Here is a 15,401-nt window from a genome sequence, read left to right as displayed (position 1 = left end):
AGGGCGGGGGTCACACTCAGACACTTCCTATGTGAAAGGGGTCACCAGTACCGAATCACTGCACTAGGGGCACAGCTGGCAGCAGCCACCCCCACCCTGGGTGCAACACCCTCCCCCCCCACCCAGGGCATGAAGGGTGGGTTCGTGGTTTGGCGCTCTCAGAGCCTGAGTAACTAGTTCACCCAGGGTGGGGCCCAGCTCCACCCCCCCTACACATCAAGCCAGGCCTGGGGGCCTGCAGTGCCCACCCCCCCTTTCTAGGCCAACAGGTTAAGGCAGAAGGGCTCAGACACCCCAGATAGCGGAGATCCCTGCCAACCTAATGGGGGAAGGAGAGAAGCCTCGCTGGACCCTGCATCTGTCAGCCCAGGCTGGGGCAAACCCCAGCCCCCCCCCCACCTGAGTGGAGGGCGAGAAGTCTTAGCTAGACCCAGGCAATCTGCCCTGTCCTACACCCCCACCTGCAGCCCCCTCCCTTTAGTGCACTCATCCCCAAGGACCCCACCCACATAGGCCTGTGGCCTCCCACTGGGCTTTCAGCACCAGTGCCCCTTGTCTCCCTGCTGAGAATCCAGCCCAAGGGGGAATTTACAGACACCCCCCAGCCTTGGGGCAACAAGGTGAAGCCCCTGTGCCCCCCAGCCAGCTGAGGGGATTCTCCATGGGCCTGGTCAGTTCCAGCTCCCCTGTGTCTGACCCATTGCTGCCCTATGGCACAACCCCCAAGGGGGGAATGGAGGCACACAGGAGACTCAATCACCCCTGCTGCTCTTCTACACAGGCAGGGAGTCAGCCCAGTGAGGGGCAGATTCCTTGTGGTTGGGGGAGGTCCCCCCCGCCCCATGGCAAGGGGGCACAGGGCAGCGGTAAGCAGCAAGGTACCCGCTCCCCACCGTACCAAGGCCGAGCAGCCACTGAGCAAGGTCCCAGCCCCAGAAGTCATTTTTCCCCAGCTGATGTGAGAGGGCCCTGGGCCACCCCTCTCCAATCCCCCCCAGGACCACAAGCAACTCAGCCCAGGGCTCCATTCAGACCAACACGACTTTATTGGCAGGACAGGAGCTGCTGGGGGATCAGCAGGGAGAGTATGTGAACCCCACACCCCCGATCAGCAGGCCTCAAGGCGGCGGCAGGGGGCGCACTGGCAACAGAACCCAAGAATCCTGACTCCTCAGCACATGCAGGGTCTTGGCACCTGGAAGAGAAACACGGGCTGCATTAGCCTCTGTGCAGCTCCCTGCCCCCCAATCCATCACTGCCCCACAATCCCAGCCGCAGCCCCCTCAGTCCCCCAGGGTGTCAAGTCCCTGGGAGGCACTGATTTCGTCACAGGAGTTCGGAGCCCAGTGCTGACATCATTGGGGACCCCCAGCCTCCCCACTCATCCTCCTTCCACCCTGCATCAAGCCCCAGCCCCACATTCTCCTCCACCCCCTAAATCACATACCCCAGGACCCCCATTCAACCCCACCCCCAGCTGCTCCCAATATCCCTCCCCCACACCTCATAGCATTTGGGGAGGTGGGACCTAGGCTGCTTCCCCCCACCTCCGATACTCACCAGTCTGGGGGGCTGCAGGGAGGTCCTTGCAGAAGTGTGGGGTAGGTCACAGTCTTGGTGAATTTTTACCCCCACAACGCCAGCACCACCCCATGGTCACTGCACAGCACCTGGTGGAAGAGCAGACCCACAGTCAGCAATGCACCCCAGCTCAGAGCCCCCAGAACAGGGTCAAGCTGGAAGGAGGGGTGCACTGCCCCCCCCTCCAAGCCCCCTCAGTCTCCCAGGGTGTCAAGTCCCCAGGAGGCACTGATTTCGTCACTGGAGTTCAGAGCCCAGTGCTGACATCATTGGGGACCCCCCCTGCCCCAGGCTGGGGTTCCCCAGAATTTGGGTTCTATGGGGGCACAGGGCAGCATCAGCCCAATACCTACCAGCCAGGGGGCTCACTGCACCCCAGTGAGCATGGGTCTCTGCAGGGCAGTATCGCAGCTCCATTCCTCCAGCCTCCCCCAGGTCAGATCACGGTGTGTGTGTGGGGGGGGGTCTCTCCCCAGGGACAGCAGCCCCGCCTGGGCACCCCACCACTCATCCATGGCGGGATCACTGCTGAGCAGCTAGAGAAGAGAGGAGCATTAGCAGGGCACCTCCACCCCAACCTTGCTCCCCCTCCCAAGTCCAGCCCCCTCAGTCCCCCAGGGTGTCAAGTCCCCAGGAGGCACCGATATCCTCAAAGGAGTTCGGAGCCCAGTGCTGACATCATCGGGTACCCAGCCCCCCCAGTACAAACCCAGCCCCCCCTACACCCCCAACCCTCGCCAGCTCTCCTTAATACCACCATTCCCTTCCCCCAAGCCTCCCCGCTCACCCCATCTCCAGGTCACCCCACTTCTCCTATCACTCCTGACCCCAGGGCTCCCCATTAACTACCCCGCCCCTGGCCACCGCCCCCAACTTCCTCCCAGATCCCCATTCCTCACATCTATCCCGCCCCAGCTCCTCAATCCCTCCCTCCCCAGGCCACCCCCAGCGCCTCCCCGGATCCCCATTTATCCCTCCCCAGCTCCTCCCCATCTATCCCTCCCCAGGAGCCCCCCAACCCCCAATCCCTCCCTCCCCAGGCCACCCCCAGCTCCTCCCCCAGCTCCCCTATTTATCCCTCCCCAGACCACCATCCCCGCAGCTCCCCCCAATCCCTCCCGGGCGCCCCGCACCGCTCACCCGTCAGCCCGCACGTGGCCCCAGCCAGCCCCGCTCTGCTCCACGTGGGGCGGTCCGTGCTGGGGCCTCGGTATTTAAAGCTCCCCGAGAGGACCCCCGGGCCGGGGCTGCCCACTGGACGCCTGACGGAAAGGCCAGGACCTCGCCTCTCCTCTCCCGGCGCGGGGACGGGGCTGTGGGGAGGGGGAGGAGGAGAGCCCTAGAGGGAAGGGGCGGGAGGGGAGGGGGTATCTCTGTGCGAGAGCGGGACAGGCACCTGGAAGGGCAGCCCTCCGGGGGCGGGGCCCAGGAATAGGGTGAGGGGAGGGCCCGGGAGTGGGGAGCGGGACTAGGAACGGAGAGGGGGCGGGGCCTAGGAATGGGGTGGGGATGCAGAAGGGGCGGGACCTAAGAGGGGTCTAGGGAGGGGTGGGGCCTAGAAAGGGAGGGGCAGGGCCTGGGAGTGGGGAGGAGCCTAAAGTGGGGGAGGAGCCTGAGAAGGGGCGGGGGAGAGGCCGTGGTGGGGTGTGGGGAGCAGGAATCCCCAGAACGGAGACACGTCCCTGTCTCCCCTCCCCCGCTATATCCCATCCCCCAGGAACCCCCAGAACTGAGACACGTCCCTGTCCCCCCTCCCCCGCTATATCCCATCCCCCAGGAACCCCCAGAACTGAAACACGTCCCTGTCTCCCCTCCCCCGCTATATCCCATCCCCCAGGAACCCCCAGAACAGAAACACGTCCCTGTCCTCCCCGCTATATCCCATCCCCAGGAACCCCAGAACTGATACACGTCCCTGTCTCCCCTCCCCCGCTATATCCCATCCCCCAGGAACCCCCAGAACTGAAACACGTCCCTGTCTCCTCCCCGCTACATCCCATCCCCCAGGAACCCCCAGAACTGAAACACGTCCCTGTCCCTCCCCCGCTATATCCCATCCCCAGGAACCCCAGAACGGAGACACGTCCCTGTCCTCCCCGCTACATCCCATCCCCAGGAAACCCCAGAACTGAGACACGTCCCTGTCCCCCTCCCCGCTATATCCCATCCCCCAGGAACCCCCAGAACTGAGACACGTCCCTGTCCCCTCCCCGCTACATCCCATCCCCAGGAACCCCTGAACTGAGACACGTCCCTGTCCTCCCCGCTATATCCCATCCCCAGGAACCCCTGAACTGAAACACGTCCCTGTCCCTCCCCGCTATATCCCATCCCCAGGAACCCCAGAACTGAAACACGTCCCTGTCCCCCTCCCCGCTATATCCCATCCCCAGGAACCCCAGAACGGAGACACGTCCCTGTCCCTCCCCGCTATATCCCATCCCCAGGACCCCCCAGAACTGAGACACGTCCCTGTCCCTCCCGCTATATCCCATCCCCAGGAACCCCAGAACTGAAACACATCCCTGTCCCTCCCCCGCCATATCCCATCCCCCAGGAACCCCCAGAACTGAGACATGGGCCTGTCTCCCCCATTGTATCCCAGCAACCTAGATCCCAGCCCCTGGGCACCCCCAGCCCTGAGCCTGGCCCCAGCCCCCGGGGGTCCTTCTCCTTGAATTGCTACTAGCCCTGGAAACAAGACACCGGGCCCAGGAGCCAGAAATATCCCTGGCCGAGCCGGGCCTGGGCGGGGCTGGCTGCGGGGGCCGCGCTGGTTATTTTTACAGCTCTGCCTGGCACGGGATGTCCCAGCCCCACGCCTGCCCCTGGGGACGGCTGGCTCTGGGCCCCGAGCAGCCCCATGGCAGCAGTGTGGGGGGGGGAGCTATGCCTCCGTCCAGGCTGCCTGGAAATAACCCAGGGGAACAGCTGCCACAGCTGCTCGGGGTGGGGCGGCCGGGGCATGTCGGGAGTGGTGACGTGTGTGTGAGAGCTTTGCAGTGCTGCGAGCTTCCCCGCAGCAGTGCCCTCAAGCCGGGGACCCCGGCACTGCGAGCTTCCCCGCAGCAGTGCCCCCAAGCCGGGGACCCTGGCGCTGTGAGCTTCCCCCCAGCAGTGCCCTCAGGCCAGTGTCCTCAGCGCTGCGAGCTTCCCCACAGCAGTGCCCCCAAGCCGGGGACCCCAGCACTGCGAGCTTCCCCACAGCAGTGCCTCCAGGCGGGGACCCCAGTGCTGCGAGCTTCCCCACAGCAGTGCCTCCATGTGGGGACCCCAGCGCTGCGAGCTTCCCCACAGCAGTGTCCAGCCAGGCCCTTTGAGCTGTGCGGGGCGCTGAAGGGGTTAACGGCCCATGTGTGTCAGGAGCCCCCAGCCCCCTCCCCTTGAAATCTGACATTCCCTGCCCAGGAATCCTGGAGCCGCAGTGCAGAGAGGGAGAGACACCCAGAGAGAGGAAGGGGTGAGTGAAAGGGAGGGGAAGTGGGCTGGGAGCCCCCCACCAGCGCCGCCCCCCCCCATGTCCCAGTAGGGAGGAGTGGGGTGTGGGGGAGGACGGGGGGGATTCAGGAGCATTGGAGGGCTGGGAGGAGAGGGGTGGGGGAGGAATTGGAGGGGGCTCAGAGGATGGGGTGGGGTGGAGGGGAAGGGAGTGGGGAGATGGGAATTGGGGTGGGCAGAGGGGGCTGAGGACAGGGCCGGGCGGGGGCTGGTGGTTGGGAGACGCATCTGCACAGCTGCTGAGAGAGGAGGGGTTTCCATGGGGTGGGGAGAGGTGGAGGGGGCAGAGAAGAGAGGGGGGAAGGGGGGGCACCAGAGTTGGGAGGGAGCAGCCAGGATGGGGGAGAAACTCACCCATGGCCCTTCCCCCGTTGCTGCCCCCCCCAGGGTCATGGCGGGTCCTGGCCCCCCCCCAGTCTTCCCTTCTGCCTTTATTTTCCCTTCTTCCTGGCCCGGGCAAGTGGCTGGAAAATCCCGGCGCAGATGCCAGGAGCGTGTGGGAAGGAGGGGGGCAGGGCCAGAGGGGGGCTGAGGGGAGGGGACAGGCCTGGGAAGCCTGTTCTCTGTCCCTACCCCCTCCCCTTAACTTTTTTCCAGTTTCTCACCCAGTGTCAACCCTGGTCCTGGCGGCGGGAGGGGGGGGCAGGGGGGGAGACTCCAGGGAGGGGAGAGGGAAGAGCAGGGGGGCAGATCCCTGGGGGGTCCGAAGCAGAGGCCCATGGGGAGGGGGGAGCGTTTCCAGGCAGCCCCAGTCAGGTCTTATGGGGCGCCCGAGACACTTGCCCTGCTGCGAGGGGGGGGGAGCAGCCCCCATGTGGAGCCAGAATCTCCCCCCCCCCGCAAAAAAAAGAGCAAGGCCTATCCCACTAAGGCGGGGACTTGGGTCCCCGCATCCGGGCTTGGCTGCCATGGAAGGAGACGCCACGACGACCCCTAGCGATGCCAGCAAGGCCCTTGGCGGTGTCATGGCGACCCCTAGCGACGCCAGCAAGGCCCTTGGCAGTGTCATGGTGACCCCTAGCGATGCCAGCAAGGCCCTTGGCACTGTCACGGTAGCCCCGAGCGACACCACGGCAACCCCTAGTGACACCAGCAAGGCCCTTGGCAGTGTCATGGCGACCCCTAGCGATGCCAGCAAAGCCCTTGGCAATGCCACGGCGACCCCTAGCGACCCCGGTGCAGCCCTTGGCAATGCCACGGTAGCCCCTAGTGGCCCTGTGGTGACCCCTAGCGAGGTGGGGGAGGCTCCTGGGAAGGCGGGCGATGGTGGAAGCAGGGTGCCCCCTGACAGCCGCCCTGGTGACAGGCGGGCGGGGGGGGGACCCGATGCAGGAGCCGCCCCATCGGCCTGCTGGCTGGAGCTGCTCTGTGGCGCGGCTCCATCTTCCCTAACTGCTAACACATGTTCCCTGCGCCGCCCGGCTCCACATCAGCGCCCGACACCCCCCCACCCCCAGCCGCCCCGCGCTGCAGCCGGGCTCTGCTGGGCCCCGGGCAGCACCAGCCCCACAAGGTACCGGCCGAGGGGATGGCGGGTGTGGGGCGTGTGGGCCTGGAGCGTGGTCTGGGGTTCCCTGTGCAGCTGGGGGTTTGCTGTGGGGCTGCGGCTGGGCCGTGGGGCTCCGACGCACTGACCGGGGAGGGGAGCGGGAGGTTTGGCCGTGGGGAGAGAAGGTCATTGTGGGGGTGCTTGGGAAGGGGACGCTAGTCTTCCTGTGGGGGCCCAAGTGGGAGGGGACCCAGGAGGGGGGGTCAGGCTCGGGGGGGGGTCCCTGGAGGGCTGGGGAAGGGACCGTTCAGGTAGATCTCACCCCCCCCCCCCACAGGTTGGACCATGTCGGAGATCTACAGTGAGGTGGCCGGGGATGAGCCCCCCAGCGACAGCTTCTGGATGGTGAGCGGCTGGGGGGGCCACGGGATGGGGGCTCGGTCCCTGCACTTGGGTTCTGGGTGGGGCTGGCTCTGCGGCTGGGGGGGGGTCAGCGTAGGGGAAGGTTGCACCACTCACACACCACATCCCCCCGGGGTCGGGGCGACATGGGATGGGGGGGGTGAATTGGTGGGGGGGCTCCAGCTGCGTCTGACCCCCCCATGTCTGGGCCCCCCCCCAGCCGAACCGGTACCAGCGCACGGTGCGGCGGCTGGAGGAGGGGTCCCAGGTCTGCGACCAGCTGGTCGGCTGCTTCCGGGACCGGGCGCGAATCGAAGGCAGCTACGCCCGGCACATGGGGGCCTGGGTGCAGAAGTGGCGCCCCCTGGTGGATGCGAGTGAGTCCCCACCCCGTGACCCCTGCTGCGTGGTGCCCCCCACTGAGCCCCCGCCCACCTCCCTGCAGTAGGGCACCCCACACCGAGCCCCCACCCCATCCAGCGTGGCGCCCCTACCGAGCCCCCAGCCCACCCCCCTGCAGCCCGGCGCCCCCTACTGAGCCCCCCGCCCCACCCCCCTCCAGCACGGCGCCCCCTACTGAGCCCCCCACCCCCCTGCAACCCAGCGCCCTCCACCGAGCCCCCAACCCACCCCCCTGCAGCCTGGCGCCCCTACTGAGCCCCCACCCCACCCCTTCAACCCAGTGCCCCACCGAGCCCCCAACCCACCCCTGCAACCCAGCACCCCACACCGAGCCCCTGCCCCACCCCTGCAGCAGGGCACCCCTACTGAGCCTCCTGCCCCACCCCACTCCAGCGTGGCACCCCTATTGAGCCTCCACCCCAGCCCCTGCAGCAGGGCACCCCTACCAAGCCCCCAGCCCCACCCCTGCAGCCCGGCGCCCCTACTGAGCCCCCGCCCCACCCACCTCCAGCACGGTGCCCCTACTGAGTCCCCACCCCTGCAACCCAGCGCCCTACTGAGCCCCCACCCCACCCCTGCACCCTAGTACCTTCTACTGAGCCTCTGCCCCACCCTCCAGCATGGCGCCCCTACAGAGCCCCCATCCCCTGCAGCACGGCACCCCTACCGAGCCCCCCGCCCCACCCCCCTGCAGCCCGGCGCCCCATCTCCGCTCTCCCGCAGGCCCCCTGTACGGCTCGGTGCGCCGGGCCTGGCAGGCCTTCCTGGACACCACGGAGCGGCTGGGCCGGCTGCACCGGGACACGCAGCGGGCGCTGCTGGCGGAGGAGCTGGCTCGCCTGCGGGGCTGGCAGCGGGACAACTACCACCGCAAGCTGCTGGGCGGCTTCCGCGAGGCCCGCGATCTGGAGAGCGGCTTCCGGCGGGCCCAGAAACCCTGGGCCCGCCGCCTGCGCAAGGTGGGTGCTGCGGGGCAGGGGGTGGGGCGCCACGCTGCGGGGTGCTGCCCGGGAGGGGCAGGGGTGGGGGCCACATGGGGGTCAATGCATGGGGGTGCATTGGGGCCCAGTGTATGGGGGGTGCATTCAGAGTGGGGGGCGCTGCACAGGGGGCACTGGACGGAGGTTGCCGGGGGTGGCTATGGGGATCAGGGAGGGTCGTGGGGGGTCACTGGGGTCCACGGGGTGGGAGTCAGCGGGGGCTGCGGAGTGGGGGGGGGTCAGAGGCCCTGGGGGTCCCAGCCCCGGTTGCAGCCCCTGGTTTCGCCCCTCCCCCAGGTGGAGAAGGCCAAAGCCTCGTACCACCGGGCCTGCCGCAAGGAGCACGCGGCCGCGGGGCGGGAGCAGCTGGCCCCGGGGGGGCCCCCCCTGGCCCCCGACCGCCAGCGCGCCCTGCGGGAGGAACGCCAGCGCCACACCCTGGAGACACACAAGGTGAGCGCGCCCGGCCGCGGCCCCCTCTCCCCGGCACCGGGTCCAGCCTCGGGGAGGCTCCCGTCCGTGGGTCGGACCCCCAGGGGTCCCGCTCTTCCGCCAGGGTCAGCCCCACGGCTTCCTCCCGCCGCCCCCCCCATCCTTTGCTTCCTGGCTGCTCAGATCCGGCCGGCCACCCCTCCACGGCCGCTAGCTGCCAGGTAGCCAATGTCCAGGTGATTGGGTCTCCGGGGCCAGGCCCCAGACACCCGGCGCAGGTCCCAGCTGCATCTCTGGGCCCCTCAGGGAGTAACCAGCCCTGCGCCACCCGCAGGGCACAGTGCAACTCACAGGGGAAACTGAGGCACCCGCCGTGTTCCTCCAAATTCCCCCTCCTGGTTAACGAACCCCCCCCCGCCCTCCTCGTTCGTCCAGACTGCTGGGCTCCCGCCCCGGCACAGAGCCTCCCCCGGGTCCCAGGGAGGCGCGTTCTTCTCCCGGCCTTGGGGCTGCCCCGCCCCCGGTGCCCCCCTGACGGCCCTGCCCCCCAGGAGCGGCAGCACTACGAGCAGGCGCTGGCGGAGCTGAGCCGGGCCAGCCCGCGCTACGTGGAGGAGATGGAGTCGGTCTTCGAGCAGGGCCAGGAGTTCGAGCAGAGACGCATCGAGTTCCTCAAGGAGGCCTTGGCGGCTCTGCAGCGCCGGCTGGACCCCACCGCCCCCCCGGGGGAAGAGAGACACCCTCCCGCCAGCTGGACCCCCGCCCACCCCGGGTAAGAGAGACACCCTCCCCGCTGGCTGGACCCCGCCCACCCCAGGTAAGAGAGACCCCTCCCCGCTGGCTGGACCCCGCCCACCCCGGTAAGAGAGACACCCTCCCCGCTGGCTAAACCCCCGCCCACCCCGGGTAAGAGAGACACCCCTCCCCACTGGCTGGACCCCGCCCACCCTGGGTAAGAGAGACCCCTCCCCGCCGGCTGGACCCCGCCCACCCCGGGTAAGAGAGACCCCTCCCCTGCTGGCTGGAACCCCACCCTGGGTAAGAGAGACCCCTCCCCGCTGGCTGGACCCCGCCCACCCCGGGTAAGAGAGACCCTCCCCGCTGGCTGGACCCCCGCCCACCCCGGGTAAGAGAGACACCCTCCCCGCTGGCTGGACCCCCGCCCATCCCGGGTCAGAGAGACCCCTCCCCATGCTGGCTGAACCCCACCGCCCACCCCGGGTAAGAGAGACACCCCTCCCCCGCTGTCTGGACCCCCCGCCCACCCCGGGTAAGGGAGACACCCCTCCCCCGCTGGCTGGACCCCCCGCCCATCCCGGGTAAGAGAGACCCCTCCCCCACCAGCTGGACCCCCCGCCCACCCCAGGTAAGAGAGACTCCTCCTCCACTGGCAGGACTCCCCACCCTGGGTAAGAGAGACCCTCCCCGCCGGCTAGAGCCCCCGAGTAAGAGAGATCCCCACTGGCTGGACCCCGCCCACCCCCGGTAAGTGAGTCTCCTCCTCCACGGGGATGACCCCCCCCCACCCTGGGTAAGAGAGACCCCTCCCCCCGCCGGCTAGAGCCCCCGAGTAAGAGAGATCCCCGTCAGCTGGACCCCGCCCAACCCGGGTAAGAGAGACACCCCTCCCCACTGGCTGGACCCCCGCCCATCCCAGGCCAGGGGAGGAGTTGGGGGGATGAAGGAGGCTGGGTTGGGGGGGGTGTTGGACTCAGACAACACCCCCCCGTTGGGGGAGCTGATGCCCCCCACCCCCCCCCCCACCGCAGGGTGCAGGCTGCGCAGACCCAGCTCCGCCAGGCCATCAGCGACATCAGCGCCCGCCAGGACCTGGACTGGTGGCGCCGCCAGCGCGGGCCCGGCATGGCCATGGCATGGCCCGAGTTCGAGGTGAGACCCCCTGTCACGGAGTCACGGGGGCGATGCCCGTAGGGAGCCAGGCGGGACTCGGGGGGGGGGGGGCTCTCTGTGAGCTTCCACCTTCCTGGGTCTGACCCCGGAGCATCCAGCATCCCCCTCCCCCCGTGCGCTTCCCGCAGCGAGTGCACCGGGGGGGGGGCCGGGGGAGCCAGAGGGTCCTGCCCCCCCCTCCGCAGCCAGACGTGACTCTCCGCCGGCCGGGAACACAGACCCGCCAGCACCACAGCGTGGGGCAGAGCTCGTTAGCGCAGAAATCAGGGAGTCCATCTTGGGGGTCGGGGAGCCCAGAGCCATGGCCCTGCCCCTCCCCCAAGCCCCCCGAGCCTGACTCGCTTCCAGCTGCCTGGCCCATATCCCCACCACCTAGACCCTGGTGCAGCCCCCAGGGAAACTGAGGCACACACGGCCTCCATGCAAAACAGCAGGACACACAGGGCACAAGAAGGGAAAATCCCCATTTCATCAGCCCCCCACCACCCCGAGCCCAGCTCGGCAGATCCAGCTCTGGGCCCATCTGCATGGGACCCCCCAGAGCTCCCCCCACCCCCCAAGCAAGTATGGGTCTGGCTGGGAGCCCCCATTTCCACCCCCACAGGCGTGGAGCCCGGAGTGGGAGCAGCCGAGCCCCAAGGTGCCGCCACCGGGGCAGGAGGAGGAGAAAGTGCCGCTGCAGAGCATCCGCCTGGCCCCGGGCAGGTGAGCGGGGGGGGGCGGGCGAGCAGGGGGGGGCGGGTCAGGTGAGCGGGGCAGGGCAGCAGGTGGGGCAGGTGAGCAGGGTGGGGGGCAGGCAGGTGGGGGCAGGTGAGCAGGGTGGGGGCAGGCGGGTGGGGGACAGGTGAGCAGGGGGCAGGCGAGCAGGGTGGGGCAGGCGAGCAGGGCGGGGGCAGGCGGGGGCAGGTGAGCAGGGGGCAGGCAGGGGCAGGCAGGGGCAGGCGGGCGAGGCAGGTGGGGCAGGTGAGCGGGGGCAGGCGAGCAGGGCGGGGGGGCAGGCGAGCAGGGAGGGGGGCCCGGCAGGGGCGCAGGCGAGCAGGGCGGGCGGGCAGGCGAGCAGGGAGGGGGGGCAGGCGGGGGGGCAGGTGAGCAGGGCGGGGGGGCAGGCGAGCAGGGTGGGTGGGCAGGCGGGGGGGCAGGTGAGCAGGGGGGGCAGGCGGGGGGGGAGCCAGGGGGACCCTGCCTCATTTGCTGCCCACAGCCCCCTTGGGATGGCAACAACCCCCAGGACACCTACGATGACCCACCAGCCCCGCTCCCCCCCCGGGAGACCCCAACCTCCCGGCAAACCCTGCCCCCCCCAGCAGGGCCCCCAGAGGGTTCGGGGGCCTGGGGCAAAGCGTTGCAACCCTACAGAATACGATATTCTCGGGGGGGCCCTGTGGGGCCCGGGGGGGCTCGGGTGTGGGCGTGTCCCCCAGGAGCTCCGCCCCGTCTCACCCCCTCCCCTGCCCCCGCAGTGCGGCCGAGGTGCCGGCGCCGGTTCTGGGCCAGCGGGTTCGGGCCATTTACGACTACGCCGGGCAGGAGCCGGACGAGCTGAGCTTCACTGCGGGTGAGCGCGACCCTGCCCCCAATCCCGGCTGGGCCCTGCGCCCAGACCCCAGCCCATCCCCACCTGGGCCCTGCCCCTGCCCCCGAGACCCCAGCCCATCCCCGGCTGGGCCCTGCTGCCCTGCCCCCGAGCCCCCAGCCCATCCCCACCTGGGCCCTGCCCCAGCCCCAGCCCATCCCGGCTGGGCCTGCCCCTGAGCCCCACAGCCCATCCCCGGCTGGGCCCTGCCCCTGAGCCCCACAGCCCATCCCCAGCTGGGCCTGCCCCAATCCCCCAGCCCATCTGCCCCGCCCCCAGCCCATCTGCCCTGCCCCCAAGTCCCCAGCCCATCCCCGCCTGGGCCCTGCCAGCCCATCCCCACCTGGGCCCTGCCCCTGCCCCCGAGACCCCCAGCCCATCCAGCCCATCCCCACCTGGGCCCTGCCCCCGAGCCCCCAGCCCATCCCCGGCTGGGCCCTGCCCCACCCCGAGTCCCCAGCCCATCCCGCCTGGGCCCTGCCCAGCCCATCCCCGGCTGGGCCCTGCCGCCCTGCCCCTGAGCCCCACAGCCCATCCCCGGCTGGGCCCCAGCCCATCCCCAGCTGGGCCCAGCCCATCCACTCGCGGCCCCCAGCCCATCCCCGGCTGGGCCCTGCTGCCCTGCCCCTGAGCCCCCAGCCCATCCCCGGCTGGCCCCAGCCCATCCCCGGCTGGGCCCAGCCCATCCCCGCCTGGGCCAGCCCATCCCGGCTGGGCCCTGCCGCCTGCCCCTGAGCCCCACAGCCCATCCCCGGCTGGGCCCTGCCCCCCCCAGCCCATCCCCGGCTGGGCCCTGCTGCCCTGCCCCTGAGCCCCCAGCCCATCCCCGGCTGGGCCCTGCCCCTGAGCCCCCATCCCATCCTCCGCCTGGGCCCTGCCCCTGCCCCCAAGTCCCCAGCCCATCCCCAGCTGGACCCTGCCCCCTGCCTCCACAGGACCACCCCAGCCCATCCCCAGCTGGATCCTGACACCCTCCCGGACTCCCACACGAGCCCTTCCCTGACACAGCCCACCCCACCCCACATACCCCCTCCCCAACAGACCCCATCCCCTGAATGGACCCCAACCATGCTCCACTGCCCATCTGCTGACAGACCCAAGACACCCCCCGTTGGACCCCCCACACACATACCCCACTCCCGACAGACCCCACCCTGCACTGCCCCCAATGGATCCCCTACCCCCATGGACCCCATGCCCTTAACGGATCCCCACCCCACTGAGCCTATCCCCAACAGACCCTCCCGATGGACCCAATCCCCACTGACTACCCCCCTGACCTCACTCCACACCGAGCAGACCCAATGAGCCCCCCCACCCCCTAACGTGCTGCCTGTCCTTGCAGGGGAGGAGCTGACGAAGCTGGAGGAGCAGGACCCCCAGGGCTGGTGCAAGGGGGTGACGGACGGGGGGCGCGTGGGGCTGTACCCCGCCAACTACGTGCAGCCGGTGCCCTGACCTCGGAGCCCCTCTCCGCGGGAGGCTGCACCCCGCCACCCACCGTCAGCTGCGGCAGGGATGGGAAGGGGGGGCCCTGCCCAGCCCCCCCCAACAGCCAGCCCTCCCTTTCCCCAATCCACAGGCCCATCCGCCCAGGGGGGCTGTTGGGGGAGAGATCTCAGGGGAGCCCTGATAGCAGGTGACCCACCCACCCGCCCCCAGACTCCATCTATGATTTCCCCCCCGCCCAGGTCCCCCGTGTCTGGGGCTCCCTCGGCTCCTACAGAAACAACAATAAACACTTAACCCCCCACCCCCAGAGTCTGAGTCCATCCCTGACGTGCAACCCCTCCCGGACCCCCCACTCCCCAATGCGCCTCGCTGCAGGGGCACCAGCAGAGCCGGGGGGGGGGGCAGGACTGGGCTAGCAGGGGGCTGCAGGTCGGGAGTGAGGGGCAGACAGATGTGGGGGGCAGTAGAGGGGGCAGGGTAGATGGGCCAAGGGGGCTATAGGGAGGGTTATGGTGCAGGTTGGGGGGCTTCAGGGAGGGGGCAGGGAGAGTTATGGGGCTGTGGGAAGGGTTCTGGGTCAGTGGGGAGGGGGAGACTTATGGCGCTGTGGGGGAGGGGACGGGAATGGGGCTGTAGGGAGGATTATGGGGCAGTGGGGGAGGGGTAGGGTTAAGGTACAGGTTCGGGGGCTGTGGGGAAGGGGGAAGGGTTATGGAGCTGTGGGGAGGATTATGGTGCAGGGAGGGGCTGGTGGGGAAGGGGAAAGGGAGGATTATGGAGCAAGTTGGGGGGCTGTGGGGAGGGCTGTGGGGAAGGGAGCAGGGTGGGGGATATGCTGCAGTGTATGGGGCTGTGGGCGAGGGGGAGGAGGCTATGGGGCCATGGGGAGGGTTATAGGGCTGCAGGGGAGGGTTATGGTGCAGGTTGGGGGCTGTGGGAGGGCTATGGGGCTGTGGGGAAGGGGGGCGGGGAGGAGCTGTGGCAATGGCTATGGGGCTGTGGGGAGGTTTATAGGGCTGTGGGGGTGGGGAAGGCTATGGTGTAGGTTGGGGGCTGTGGGGCTGTGGGTGTGTGGAGGGTTATAGTGCAGGTTGGGGGCTGTGGGGAGGGCTATGGGGCTATGGGGTGGGAGCGTTATGGTGCTGGCTGTGGGCTGTGGTGAGGGCTATGGGGCTGTGGGAGGTTATGGTGCAGGTTGGGGGCTGTGGGGAGGGCTGTGGGGCTGTGGGGGGGGGGAGGGTTCTGGTGCAGGTTGGGGGCTGTGGGGAGCTCTGTGGGTCTATAGAGCTGTGGGAAGGGGGCAAGGGGGCTGTGGGGAGGGCTATGGGGCTGTGAGGAGGGTTATAGGAAGCAGGGGAAGGGGAGGGTTATGGTGCAGGTTGGGGGCTGTGGGGAGGGCTATGGGGCAGTGAGGGGAGGGGAGGTCTATGGGGCTGTGGGGAGGTCTATGGGGAGGTTATAGGGCTGCAGGGGGGGAGGGTTATGGTGCAGGTTGGGGGCTGTGGGGAGGGTTATGGGGCAGTGAGGGGTTGGGGAGGTCTGTGGGGGTGGGAGGGTTATGGTGCAGGCTGGGGGCTGTGGGGAGGTCTGTGGGGCTGTGGGGTTGGGGAGGTTATGCTGCAGGCTGGGGCTGGGGAGGGTTATGGTGCAGGCTGGGGGCTGTGGGAGGGTTATGGGGCAG

At 69.2% G+C, this 15,401-nt stretch overlaps 1 protein-coding gene, 1 long non-coding RNA gene and 3 other non-coding genes across 7 annotated transcripts; 1 reads left to right on the top strand and 4 right to left on the bottom strand.

The window, feature by feature from the left end:
• Window positions 1–822: 822 nt before the first annotated feature.
• LOC120388391 lies at window positions 823–2,852 on the bottom strand. The gene is made up of 4 exons (XR_005590551.1): window positions 2,722–2,852; window positions 1,935–2,117; window positions 1,561–1,670; window positions 823–1,195 (listed from the first exon to the last, which is right to left on the bottom strand). It is a non-coding gene; the product is annotated as an uncharacterized LOC120388391 (long non-coding RNA).
• Window positions 1,277–1,367, bottom strand: LOC120388974. Its single transcript, XR_005590698.1, has one exon. It is a non-coding gene; the product is annotated as a small nucleolar RNA SNORD88 (small nucleolar RNA).
• LOC120388975 lies at window positions 1,769–1,859 on the bottom strand. The gene has a single exon (XR_005590699.1). It is a non-coding gene; the product is annotated as a small nucleolar RNA SNORD88 (small nucleolar RNA).
• Window positions 2,181–2,271, bottom strand: LOC120388976. Its single transcript, XR_005590700.1, has one exon. It is a non-coding gene; the product is annotated as a small nucleolar RNA SNORD88 (small nucleolar RNA).
• A 2,076-nt stretch (window positions 2,853–4,928) lies between the features above and the next one.
• LOC120388291 (protein kinase C and casein kinase substrate in neurons 2 protein-like) lies at window positions 4,929–14,012 on the top strand. Of its 3 annotated transcripts, none has more exons than XM_039510065.1 (10): window positions 4,929–5,041; window positions 6,906–6,973; window positions 7,191–7,347; window positions 8,096–8,331; window positions 8,650–8,805; window positions 9,336–9,511; window positions 10,554–10,674; window positions 11,300–11,400; window positions 12,156–12,250; window positions 13,614–14,012. In XM_039510065.1, exons 2-10 carry the CDS (start codon window positions 6,914–6,916, stop codon window positions 13,724–13,726), a joined length of 1,215 nt encoding a protein of 404 aa, XP_039365999.1. In that variant the 5' UTR covers window positions 4,929–5,041; window positions 6,906–6,913; the 3' UTR covers window positions 13,727–14,012. The 3 variants fall into 3 exon arrangements, with proteins under 3 accessions (XP_039365999.1, XP_039365998.1, XP_039366000.1); XM_039510064.1 differs by having other exon boundaries at window positions 9,336–9,501; window positions 10,544–10,674; window positions 13,614–14,011; XM_039510066.1 differs by lacking the exon at window positions 4,929–5,041 and adding an exon at window positions 6,460–6,592 and having other exon boundaries at window positions 9,336–9,501; window positions 10,544–10,674.
• Window positions 14,013–15,401: the final 1,389 nt, after the last annotated feature.

This window comes from Mauremys reevesii, linkage group 22 (assembly GCF_016161935.1).
Source record: "Mauremys reevesii isolate NIE-2019 linkage group 22, ASM1616193v1, whole genome shotgun sequence".
Taxonomy (NCBI): Eukaryota; Metazoa; Chordata; order Testudines; family Geoemydidae; genus Mauremys; species Mauremys reevesii.
The sequence above is the reverse complement of the archived record's forward strand: the minus strand, read 5'-3'. Positions and strand labels throughout refer to the sequence as shown.